General features: G+C 37.7%; 1 protein-coding gene across 4 annotated transcripts in view; it reads right to left on the bottom strand.

Annotated features, from left to right (window-relative positions):
- The window catches only part of PRDM15 (PR/SET domain 15), a 171578-nt gene that overhangs the window by 109482 nt on the left and 48515 nt on the right, over positions 1-13581 (bottom strand). For 2 of the 4 annotated variants that reach the window (XM_072614748.1, XM_072614746.1), the window contains exons 5-6: positions 7053-7305; positions 3641-3739 (exon numbers count right to left, since the gene is read on the bottom strand). In XM_072614748.1, the coding sequence (XP_072470849.1) occupies positions 3641-3739; positions 7053-7305 (352 nt within the window). The remainder of the gene's footprint in view (positions 1-3640; positions 3740-7052; positions 7306-13581) is intronic. The other 2 variants (XM_072614747.1, XM_072614749.1) reach the window with 1 other exon arrangement.

The raw sequence follows: 13581 nt of genomic DNA, 5'->3' as shown, positions 1-13581 counted from the left end.
AGATGCCTCTACTTTCCTCTCATTCTCTTCTTAACCCCTTACAATCTGATTTTTGACTTTATCGTTCCACTGAACTCCTCTCTTCAAAATTAATAATGATCTCTTAGTTCCAATGCAATGGCCTTTTTTCAATCCTCATTCTTGACCCCTCTATAACCTTTGATATGGTGTATCACTCTCTCCTCCTTGCCAATCTCTTCTCTCTGGATTTTTGGAACACCATTCTGTCCTGGTTTTCCTCCCATACAACCACTCCTCTATTGCTTTTACTAGATCCTCCACATCACACCCTTTATCCATAGGTGTGCCTCAGGGTCCTATCGAGAGCCCTCTTCTCATCTGCCTCCATACTGCTACTTCACTTGGTGATCTCACCCTCTCCCATAGTTTAATTACCATCTCTAAGCTGATGATTCTCGAATCTACCTATACTGACCCAACAGCTCTACTGACCTCCAATTTCTCCTTTCCAACTGCCTTTCAGACATCTTGACCCAGATATCCAGCGAGCACCTTAAACTCAATATGCACAAAACAAATTTGTTGTCTTTCCCTTTATGTCCTCTCCCCTTCTACCTATCCTGCTACTGTAGAAGGTAACACCATCCTCCCATTCTCAAGCTAGCAGCCGAGGAGTCATCCTGGATTCCTCACTATCTCTGACTACCTCGCCTCCCTGTTGATTTCACCAAACATCTCTTTAATACACCCCCTTCTCTTCTCTGACATTGAGACTATTCTAGTGCAGGCCCTCATTACCTGACACCACAATGACTACAACAGTCTACTAGTGGGTCTGCCTGCTCTAGTTTCCCCCCACTACAGTCCATTCTTCATTCAGCTACTAACGTGACTGTCCTAAAATACAGATCTAATCATGTCGTACCCAAACCCACCCCCTCATTCATTAAACTCCAGTGGCTTTCTATTGCCTCCATGAGCAAATACAAAATGCCATGCTTGACATTCTGACCCTTCGTAACACAGTCCTCTCCTACCTTTCTGGCCTTCCTACACCTTCCTCCCCAACTCTCTGATCCAGAGACACCAGCCTCCTAATTTTTTACAGATAAGACATTTTATCTCTTGGCGCCAGGAATTTTCACTGGCACACTCTCCTTCCTTCCTCCTCTCTACTAACCTCCCTGGTTTCTAAGTTGCAACTAAAATCCCATCTTTTACAGGAAGCCTTCCTTAATCCCTCTCTTTGCCACTGGAAAAGGGAATGAAAAACCACTCCAGTATCTTTGACAAGAAAACCACACAGACAGTATAGGCATGCTATGGTACATGGGGTCATGAACACACTGAACAACAACATATCTCTATTGAAGTGCTAACCAGAAATGAATGCTGAAAATTACAAAGAATAAGGTTGGCCCCAAAGAAAAGATGTGAGAAGACTCTTTTCTTCATATTTTTTCAGCTGTGGGCAGTCCATGGATATGCAACATTGCATATTTTTGTCAGATTTTTATCAGATTGCAGCACATTTTATTATTTTTCAGTGAATTGTTAATTTTTGCTGATTTTTTTCCTCTTCTTTTTAAAAATTTCTTTGATATATGGGATGACTTGTTGTCTGGGTGTAGGGGAAGAAACAATATAGAGGAAAAGTTAGACAATGTTAAAACAAAAGACAGTAATGAAAATTTATGAGGAAACTAATTAATGCTAAAAAAAAAAAAAGTGAACAGCCTCCCTTATGATATACCAAGCTCCCCATCACAGAAGTTAAGTGACTTGCCCAGGGTCACATAACTGCGAAGTGTCTGAGTCTGCATTTGAACTCAGGTCTTCCTAACTAACTGGCTAGTGCTCCATCTACTGGGCCATCTGGCTGCCTAAAATATAAACACATACACACACACACACACACACACACACACACACACACACGCTAAACAAAAATAACAAAATGACAAAGTTCAAAAGTCTAAAACATATGGAGTCAAAATCTGATGCAAATTTCCTCCTAATCTTGACTGGAATTAAATGCCAAGAATGTCAATAAGTAGGTATTTCAAATCAATGTAATAATTTTTGTTCTCTAAGTAACATGAATGTCTCTGCCCTGAAGCTTGCATGGAAGGAACAAAAATCTCTACATTCCCAGAAATATTCTAATGACTTAGAGATGAAGTACTCAGAAATTTTATGAAATTTCCTCTTGATCCAGAATCCACCTAATCAGTGTGATTGAACCACAATTAAATTCCAAGCTCAGTTCTGTACTAGCACATCCTAGAGGACAAAAAAGGTAAAAAGCCATATTTAAATGATATGACTTCTAATTACACAATTCTCACCTCATCAATTAACATTATATAAAGATTATTTTTTTAATAGAAAAAACAAAAGTTAGCAAAAAGTAAAGGAATGTGGGTAAAAATCTGGGAGAGAAACAGATCAAACTGAAGAAAACAATGAGTTCCATACCTCCAGTCCCAATGGCTAATTCAGTTTAAGTATCACCTTAAGGTAATAGATAGTTATCAAGAGATTATCTTTCTGAAAATGCAGAAAATGTGTAGTTAAGTGATTGATCTCTTTCCTCAGCACCTTTCCCAATCCCTTTTTCTGTATCACTCAATCAGGTCAGACCTTCCTGGTTTCTTCACTGAGGATAATTTGGTTATTCTGAGTTACATTCCCCTAGGACCCTGGTTTCAACAAGAAGCCAAGGCAGAGAATTAAGTTTTATCCCACCTTAAGATACCTGCATTTAAGTAATCCTGGAAGACTTTTCCCTTTAAGAACCAAAGGAATAAATCTTTAATAACAGAAGTCTCAGATAACTGTAATCAGTTACAGTGCTAGTGGCAAATTGCAGCCAGATCCTATCTCTTTAATACCAACATTCTCTGGTCAATGCGATGTGGCAGAATTAAAACTAGCTTAAAGGAGAACAGAAAGAAAAATGATCAACATAGGTAAGCCACAGCACATTATGATGACTCGCACGAGTGGCACAAAAGATATCAATAAGGATCTGAATAACCTCAAAAAGAGGTGGGTTAGTTACATTAAAAAAAGCAAGACACTTTGAGTGTTGCATTGGTATACACAGAGATACAGAAAGAATGAGGAAGGTCTCCAGTGTGTTGGTTGTGTCTTCTAAGAAAGATATATGCAAAGACTTAGATAAAAAGCAGACAGAATGATAAAGCATGAAAAGTTATGAATCTGCACGGGTGGAAGAAATGACATCAATAAAATCCTGCACCCTAGTTGAAAAGTAAATTCCAGGCAGTAAAGCAGGTAACTAGGGAAGAGAACACTGCCCACTGCCCTTTGTAGGCGTATGCAGGCAGTACCAGTTTGATTGACAGTGCCAGGTCCTGTGTTAAGCACAAGGGATACAAAGGAACACAAAAGACAATGGCTGCTCTCAAGGAATTCAGTCTAATAAGACAGCATAAAAACAGCTATGTAAGATAAGGCAGACAGGATAAATTGGAGATAATTCAACAGAGGGAATGAAGTACCATTAAGGGAGTAGTAGAGTTGAGTCAAAAAAGAAATACAGTATAGTGTTTTTCTGGAACTAAATGTAATAATGCCAACAATTATTGGTTTTATTAAGGAAATCCATCAGAGTAGTTTGTGGGGTATTTTTCTTGGTAGCTGTTGGCCTTACCAGTCAGTAGCTGTGGTTCTTGGAAGGTAGAAGAACATACTTTACATGTCCACTGACTGGACTCTGATTCAACAGGAACACTGCTTTCTGCAGTGCTGGCTAAAAGCCAAAAACAAAAGTGAACAGCGATCAGTTAATCCTACAATGAAGCCAGGCATAGTGCAGATAACTCTCATGTAAACTAATGATACCTTGTCATTTGTAATACACGCGACAATTTGCTAGTGAAATTCTGGGATTAGGTAAGTTAAATTTGAATAAATTTAAATTCCTCTGCAATCATCCATTTTAATTTTTCAGTATGTCAGCGATATATTAAAATGAAAGAAGTGCCCTCTGAGGATCAGTTTGTGACATTCATGCCCTCTGAGCTACAAAGAGCCATATAAAAGCTCTGTGCACTTTGAGGGGGTGGGTTATGTCTGGATCATGGCTGTTAAACTGTGACAATTACTGACCTTCAGAGTCAGCAAATGGTATACTTTACAGTTAAATCTTCTTATAGAAGATGGTTGTATTTATAAATATAGATGAGATTCTATACCCTTTTCACTCTAAACATAAAGGAATCAGAGAAAAGGCAAAATAGCATGTGTGTATATGTTTATGTGTGTGTGTGTGTGACTTTTTATACACACATATGTGGATGTGACTCTTTCTTTATCACGGCTTTTTGGTATTTTTATTACTATGACAGAGCAAAAGTCAGGCATGCCGCAAACCCCTGGCACTGTAAAGAATCTCCTAACCAATGATTCTAAGATTGGACTGGTAAAAACCCAAAGATTTTTGACCCAAGGGAGACAAGGAATCAAGGCTCTAACCACATTTTTGTACCATTCCACTTCTTTAGAGCAGACACATTTAAGCAATGAATGAGGAGGCAGTATGGTATGGTGGAAATGATACTAGATTTGGAACTGAAGGACTCAGGTCCAATCCTAAGGCTGCTACTTATTATTTATCTGGCCTCTAAACCTATTTGGGCCTCATTTAACTTACCTGTGATATGAGAAATTGGACTAGATGATTCTAACAGTTCTTCCAACTCTAAATCTATGATCCTGTGAGAGCCTTCCCTCCAACATTAGTGTTCCTGAAGCAATTCTGTAGAATTCACATGCCCGTTTACCAAGAAAGCCACTTTGATGTAAACAGAAGTTGTTCAGAATTATACATTCTCTAAATCTAAAAAGCTGTGACTTTTATGCCCTCAGGCTTCTTAAAGCATGTGAGAGAAAGAAAAGTCACAGTGAGAATATTGCAGCAATATTTTGCATGCATGTAGCTGAATGTGCTGGATTTATTTTTTAATCAAAAAGCTGCCTTTATTTTGTTTCTCCTCCCTCTGTGCTTTTAACCTCTGCCTAGTCGGAGAGTTCAGCTCAGGTGCCACCTCTTCCCAGATTCAGCCCTTCTCTGTACTATTCTCATTCTATTTAGAAAATATATTCATACACATCTTAACTTCTGCCTAACCGTAAGCTCTGTGAGAGCAGGGAAGATGAATATTTTATTATTTGTATTCCTCTCATTTCAAAGGGGAATACACATCATTTGCATGTAACTTGTTAACTGAATGAATGAATAAATGGATTAGTAGTTATATTAATTTACATGTGCTAAACATACCACTCATTTCAAATCCAACAAATTTAAAACATTGCCTTGCATGTAATGGGGGTTTGGCAAGTAATTTAATTGAAACGAATCTTTACACCAGATCAGTTCTTCCCCCTGACTACAGGATAGCATGACTCTCTTTCCTAAGCTGAAATTTGGAAGGCATCTTTTATTCCTTCCTAATCCTTACCTCCCATATAGAGTCAGCTCCCAAATACTACTTCCCTTCTCATTTCTATAACCACTACCACAAAACTCTCTTGACTAAACATTTTTTTCCCTGAATCTTTTAACTGATTATAGGATTTCAAATTATAAGGGACCTTCAAAGGTCACTGAATTCAATCCTCTTATTTCAGAGATGAGGAAACTGAGGCTGAGAGCAGTTAAGTATCTCAACAAGGGCCATACAGCTGGTGTCTGGGGAGATCCGAACAAGGTCTTCCTCGCTCCGTTTTCAGTACTCTATCTACAATACCATGTCGCCTGTGATCTTCTTGCCTTTAAATGTTTCCCTGTTCAATCAATTAAATAGAAAAATTTTCCTAAAACACACCTTTGATCCTTCAGTGACACTACTTCATCACTGCCTGTAAGAGCATATGTTATACTTAAAGAACAGAAAGACAATTCCTAGAAGTTTCAGATAGCTAAAGAGGGACATTTTATAAGGCAAAACATATCTATATAAATCAGCATTTATAGGTATGCAAATATTGCATTGAAAAAGGGTGAAGAAACTGAAAATTCAACTAAAATCAAATTTTAGCCTTAGATGATTAAAATTTAGACTCAGAAGCCTGAATGAAGAAATCTGCTTTTGATAATGGGCAGGTAAGTGGTGTGGTGGATAGAGTCCAAGGAGTTAGGAAGACTTGAATTCAAATCTGGCCTTAAGACACTTACTAGCTGTGTGACCCTGGGCAAGTCACTTAACCCTTTTTGACTCAGTTTCCTCATCTGTAAAATGAGCTGGCAAGCCTCTCCAGTATCTCTACATAGAAAATCCCAAATGGGGTCATAGAGAATTGGACATGACAGAACAACAACACATGTTATTAAACACTCTTATTAAAACACTCTTGCTTCTCTTGGGTAACTGATTTGTTTACTTTTTATTTTTCATTGCACATTCATTGAACTGCTTTTCACTGGAGGCTTGGAAACATTAAAAGACAGTCCAAAACTGAACTCATTATCTTTCCAGACAAACCCTCACAATATTCCTATTATTGCTGAGAGCTGCCTCAGAGTACTTTATAAAGCGTGAGAAAAAGTCCAAGACAAAGCTGATAAGAGTGGAATTTTTCCAATTAAAAGATGAAAGATGCAGTCCTAGATAAAGAAAAAACTTCAAAAGCAACATATTATCCTTAATAAGCAAAAAATAATGTTATTGCTGCTTGGTTAGCAGGACTAGAACTTTAAGTGATTTTTCCAGTACTGGTTTTAGTTAATTCTTTAACATTTTCTAGCCTGGTCCCTTTTTAGGTAACTATAAATATTTTCAGAGCAGATGACAGAAGAAAAATGGAAGTTTTCCACAGGGAAATCATTTTTAAAATGACAGGAAAGTCAAATCCATGATTTTTTTTAAAAGTCACAACCAAATCAAATCACCCCAAAGAGAAAAACCTACCCTTCTTTAAAAAGGTTAACCCAGTATATATGAAATAAGCTTATTTTATTAATTGAGAATTCTTTGCTAGGTGTCAGCTAAAGGCACAGTGAATACTGGCTGGCTATATATTCCAAAAGGGGGATAAATGTCTATCATTCCCCCACATACCATGCACAATATTGGAGACCTGCTTCAGCATTGGCTTCTCCATTTTTTTGGCATAAAAAGCTGCATACCACACTCGCAACTCGGTGCCTGGAGGAATGTCCCGGGAGGTAGTGAAGTAAATGTCATTGTCATGCTGAAAGGCAGTCAAGTTCTGATGTTCATATTCTACTGCTGGCCTCACCATCATCATCCAGTTGCAGTCATCCTCGTTGGATGTATCAAAACAAATTGAGTGTCCATCCTTCTGGAAAACCTAACAAGTGGAAAGGCAATGGTATGGTCATTTACTAAGATAAATAAGAAAAAATACTACAGACACCTTGGCACAAAAATGAAAAGTGAAATAGCTAAGACAATTTCCTAAGGGCCATGATTTAAGGATATGAGACAGGTAATACACAGATGGATTTGCATAGCTTAGACTAGACACAAAAGTTATGATGCCACGGAGGTGGCTCTACGTCCTAGGTAATATGCTGTCTGCCGCTCAAGAACTAACTTAGGGCAAAGTTTCATTACCAGTAGCAAGTGATACATTCTTTTACCACAGGAAACTCCTGAATAAGGAAAAATGCAAAGTAAGTCTCAGTCTTTAGGGCAGAAAGTGCCAAAAATATTATAGTTGTTGGGTCATCCATAAACCTTAACTTTGATATTGGTACTTTGAAATGTGACCTACTTGTCTAATGCCCAGCGTTTCCATACTTCAGAGGAAAATGAACAATATCGACATTGATACTTTCACTGTGAATGTAACCAGAAAACATAAAGAAGTCATAGGAAAAGGAAAGGACTGATTGTTCCTCCAAGTAGAAACTATGAATCAATCAAGGATATGGCCAAGTTTATTTATGGATGTAAATTAAACCAAAAAAAACTCCCAAAAGAGTTGATTTTCATTGGATATTTGATCATCTAATCTTGAAGTGTTCATCAGAATATGAAAAAGACCATTCAGACTGCCCTTCATGCATGAATTTCTGTTGCAGACGATGCGGAGACAGGATAATTCTATGATGAACTTTAAAAACTCCTCCAAACCAAGGCAACATATGATTTGATAGGAAATGTGATTCAGGATATTTTTGAATGAAATGAAAGGTTTCTTACTACTCTTATAATCTGTTACATACTTTATTTCAAAAGAGAGTGGGAAGATGTTGGAGATGGAAAGTACCGAAAATCACCCCAAAATTGAACTTCACTATATCTTAACATACAGAAAAGAGCTGGTTAATTGAATGCATGTAATATCATAATAAATTGTGTGCAATCAGAACATCGACTAGTTAAAGCAAAATACAAACTAATACAAACTTTGAGGGGGGAAAGAATAAGCATTTGCTAAGTGCCTACTATGTGCCAGACACTGTGCTAAGCTCTTCACAAATATTATCTCATTTGATCCTTACAACAACCCAAGTGAAGTAGGTATTATTATTATCCCTATTTCAGTTGAGGAAAAAGAGGTCAAGTGACTTGCCCAGGGTCACACAACTACTAAGTATTTGAGGCCAGATTTGAACACAGATCTTCCTGACTCCAGGCTCAGCACTTTATTCACTGTGCCACCTAACTGCAGAAAGAATAAAGATAAGAATGTAATGTAATTATAACAATTCTAATCTGACCCCTTCAAAATGTTATTGAAAAGCAATCAAGGAATAGAAATAGATGCTTTTTTCAAAGGGAGGAATATAAATTAACAATAACCTCCTAAAATCATTAATAATCAAAGAAATACAAACTCAGACAACCTTGAGGAATTACCTCAAACTAGAAGAAATTCATTAGAAACCCATTGAAGAGAAGAGTGGTGAGACAGGCACGCTGACTCGCTGACTGTGGCATTATGAACTGGTACAACCATTCTGGAAAACAATTTGGAACTAGGGGAAAAAAAGTTACTCAATTGTTGATACCCTTTTACCCAGACACTTCACTAATAATGAGAAGAAAAGTCCCCAGCATCATTATTCAATGTATATATGGTTAAAAAATAGGCATCAACAGTTGTCAAAAAGAAATGCAAACTTTTAACAGCAAAAGAGACTATTCCAAATGATTAATAATAAAAGAAATCCAAATCGAAGCAAGCCTGAGATTTCTTCTCACACCCAACAAATTGGCAAAGATTATGAGAGGTGGGCATAGTTGATACCGCAAGAGTGTAAAGACAGTCACACTAATTCATTTAATCCAATCACTGTGGAATTAGGTTAAGCAAGTAGTTAACATATCCGTGTTTTGACTCAGAAATTCCATTGCTGGCCACCTAGGAGATCAAGGGGGGAAAAGAAGAATAATCCTATATATAACAAACAAAAAAACATTCATAGAAGCATTTTTGTAGAAGGAAAGATCTAGAAGCAAAGTAGATGTTAATTTAATTAGAAGAATGGCTAGATAAACTGTGGCATAAAAATAATATGCAAGCAATGAATATGAAGAACTTAAAAGACATCTGGGAGGAACTGTGATCTGAAACAGAGTGAGGTGGGCAGACCTAGGAAGGAACACACACGATGAAGACAATAACGTAAATGGAAATAATGGAAAGAAAGAAGGAAACCAAACATTATATGATGATCAGTATTAATTGTGTCATGGAACAAGTGCTAGCTGTAGAGTCAGACAACTTGAATTCAGATCCCTCTTCTGTTGCTAACTACCTTAACAACTCATTTCACCTCAAGCTTCCTCATCCCAGACAAGGAGATCACTGAACCATTTAGCCCCTGAGGTCCTGTCTAGCTCTGACTCTATGACCTTACGACCTCCTTCCCTTCTTTGCAGAACTAGGCACCACAGATATGGATCACTGCATAATGACTATATTGTATAGGTTAGTCTTACTTTTCTTTCCTCTTTATTTTTTATTCCTTGTTAAAAGGCACTGGGGAAGGAGGCAGGGAGAAATCATTCAGATGTGATGCCATGTTAAAAACAAAAGATATCAACAAAAATTGAAACTTGTTTGAAAAAAAGAGAACTCCCATATTGTATCAATAAGCACCCCAACATTCAGAGGGGGGCCTGCTGCACAGATTCTTAGATCTGCATTTATAAAAGGAAAGGCAACTTTTGAGGGGTTAACAATCACCTTTAATCAAGCACGTATCTCTAAGTCACCTAGTTCAGGGGGAAAAGTCAGCACCCTGAACTTCAGAGAAAATACAGAGAAAAGAGAAATCAAAAATCAACAGACATGGCTTCCAGCTGTCTGATTATAATCAATACATATATCACAAATCAACAGACAGGTCCAACTGTCTGACAATAGTTACCAGAGAGGGAAGCACAGATATTTAGGTTTTCAAAGCCAAGGGGCTCCTTAGCAGTTGCCCAGAGTCTCATCTGGCCAAATAAAACACTTCCAGTCCAGGCCCATTAATGGGTGAGGAAGATCTTTAATCACATTAACAATACAAATACATATACTATTTCTAGTTAAAGAAACTCTTGTTTCTGTACTGTACTCCTAGTAAAGACTCTTGGTTGATAAAGGCAGGATTCAATCAGAGGCACTTGGTTATACTAAAACAAAAACAGCAAAGGATCCCACTTTGCTTGCCATCACACATACACAAGAAAAATATTCTTAGCTGTAGTCTTTATGGCATAAAAAAACTGGCAACAAAGTGGGTGCCCCCTAATTAAAGAATAGGAGAATAATAAATACAATGGTGCCATTAAAAATGATGAAGACAACATTGAAGCAAACTTGGTTAGATTTTTATGCCATGATAAAAAGCAAAGACCATTACAATATTTTTTTTTAAATACTAAAAGGCACTTGAATTCACATTAACTGCAAAGAACAATCTAGGTTTCAAAAAAAAAAAAGGCTGTAACTAACACACATACCTCTTCTTATTAGAGGGACTAAGGGCACGGAATATGGCCTAAATTATCAGACTCATGAGCTTTGTTCATCAGTTTAACTTATCTTTTTTCATGTTATATGGGAGGCTTCAAAAGAGGATAGAGTATATTTATAGTGGTGATGGTAGGTTGGAGATATAAGGAAATGACATAAAAACAGTGGAAAAAATGAAATAAAGTAGAACAGTGAAACCAGAAGAACACATAGAAAAGGTCCATTCTGGCTATGTTTCAGTTCTCAAAGCACTGAATAAATGATTTTCCAGGTATTTAAGAGGGTAGGATACTCAATAATTGGAAAGAATTAAAGATAATATTATCATTTTAAAAAAGAAAGTGAGATGAGAGGACATCAATAACTACTCCATGCAGTACTCCACTTTTTTAGTTTTATAAAATTTTTAAGGGAATTATCTACACATGCACTAAAGTTATCCTTCTGCATATGATTTCTAGTGGACCATATCTTCATAGTCAGGCAAAGTATTAGAGAATAAAGATTATATCATATTAATTTTTTTGCTAATTTTTGTTTATATTAATTTGTTGGTTATTAAGAAGCATTTAACTTGGTAGAGAAGATTGCAGCTCCAGAGACTTTGCTCCAAGAAAATATCTCTCAGGAATATATTAAGATTATATAATATCTTTTAATAGATGCAATCAGAGATGCTTTTGCTCAATGATTCTTTGACTAGCACTGTCAAACAACAGATCAAGCATGATACTCTCACCAGGTCATGGAGGATGTGTTGCATAAAGTTCAAATAGAAGAGCTTATCCCTTAATGGTAAGTTCTTCCAAATGTTCTCATTTGCACACAAAACTGGGGTGACTGCATCTCACCTCTACACATTATAGAACTACTGTGTGATAAAAACTCAAGTTACTTTCCACCCCCTCCATTAAAGGTTAAGGGCAGCTAGGTGGCACAGTAGATAGAGCACTGGGCTTGGAACCAGGAAGATTCATCTTTCTGAGTTCAAATCTGGCTTCAGACACTTAGTAGTTGTGTAAGTCACTTAACCCTGTTTACCTCAGTTCTTCATGTGTTTAAAAAAAAAAAAAAAAGAGCTGGAGAAGGAAAGGGCAAGAACCACTCCAGTGTCTTTGCCAAGGAAACCCCATATATGGTATCACAAAAAATCGGACATGATTGAAATGACTGAACAACAGGTGTAAGGTTAGGGTAGTTCTTTTACTAAAAGCCATGGAAGCTGTCCCTAAGACTTAATTGGTAAAGTGGCTAAGTCTCATGTACCTAGCTGCTGACTCTGCTTCCTAGGGGCCTCAGGCACTAGTGGCCTTAATCAGTGCTTTCTTTTTCATTCCTGAGTAGTTGAGAGCCTGAGGAGTCAAATATACCTTTACCATCCTTCTCCAAGGACACTTGAGCTCTCTCCCTCAGGCTGTTACCTTCTGGTGGACAGAGACCTGAAGGTGAGACCTTCCATCCTGAGGGCATTAATATATAACAATACATTAATGACACAATGTTAACAGGGTTAAATAAGGCTGCGGTAGCAGAGGCCTTAGATTTCACTGTGGCCCATACGAGGGACAAAGGGTGAGAAGTCAACATAAAGAAAATCCAGGGTCCAGTTAGTTCAGTCAAATTTTGGGGAATACAGTAGGTGGTGAAAACTCAGAGGATTCTAGGAGCAATCCATTTGCTTCCTCATGAGATCTACTGGACTTTTCATGTTTCAGAAAAATTACATTCTGTTCCCCCCAACCCCAAGTATTCTGATGGTCTGCATTCAGTGGCTCCCACACTCATCTCTGCCTCTTTTGAATGGGACCCAAAACAGGGTACAACCCTAGATCTAAACTGGACCATCCAAGAAGTCTCTCAGTCTGGAGCCTTATGACTCTATAGGGCCCATATTTTTGGAAGCCTCTATTCATAAAGACCAGGGTGAATGAACCCTTTGGCAAGCACTAAGAGGGGACCAAAATAAGCAACTGTAGGACTTTGGGAGCTACAAGTTTCCAAAAGCATCTATTCACTATGTCAATTTAGAAAAGCAGTTGTTTTATCTATTACTAGGACCTAGTTGCTAGTAAACAGATGGTGCAAGGTCACATAGCACTCTTCGTTCAGAGCTGCCCATTATGACTGTGGTAAAGGAAGACTGATAGGAGACAGGAAGTCTCTATCAATAAATAAAAAATAGTACATTCAAAATCATAATTGTTCAGATCCCAGTGCTCTTAACAAGATATGCCTGAGGTTGAGATCTCCTGTTCAGACCTATCTGAAGATAGACAGAAACTCTGTCTCCTCCAATGGGCTTCCACCTAATGAGCTCTTGAGAAGCACCATTTTGCCTGGTTTACTAATGGTTCTGTCCTCTACAAGAGACAAATTCAAGTAGCTATTAATCTGGTAACAGGAGATACTCTGGGGAATGGAGTACCAACAAGTCCTTACAATGGACTGAGCCACAGGCCACATGGTTAGCTTTTGAGGGATGGATAAGATAAAATATTTATATCTACTGATTCCTGGATAGTGGCCATAGACCTGTTCAAGTGGTCTGGAACCTAAACAATCGAGTCAGTATCAATGAAAGATTTTTGCCAGTAATTCCTATTGCATATGGTTATTTGTGAAGCATGTAAGTCACCATCAGAGACATGT

This window comes from Notamacropus eugenii, chromosome 5, assembly GCF_028372415.1.
Source record: "Notamacropus eugenii isolate mMacEug1 chromosome 5, mMacEug1.pri_v2, whole genome shotgun sequence".
In the NCBI taxonomy this organism is placed as follows: domain Eukaryota; kingdom Metazoa; phylum Chordata; class Mammalia; order Diprotodontia; family Macropodidae; genus Notamacropus; species Notamacropus eugenii.
Note: the sequence above shows the minus strand (reverse complement) of the source record. Positions and strands in the feature narration are given on the sequence as shown.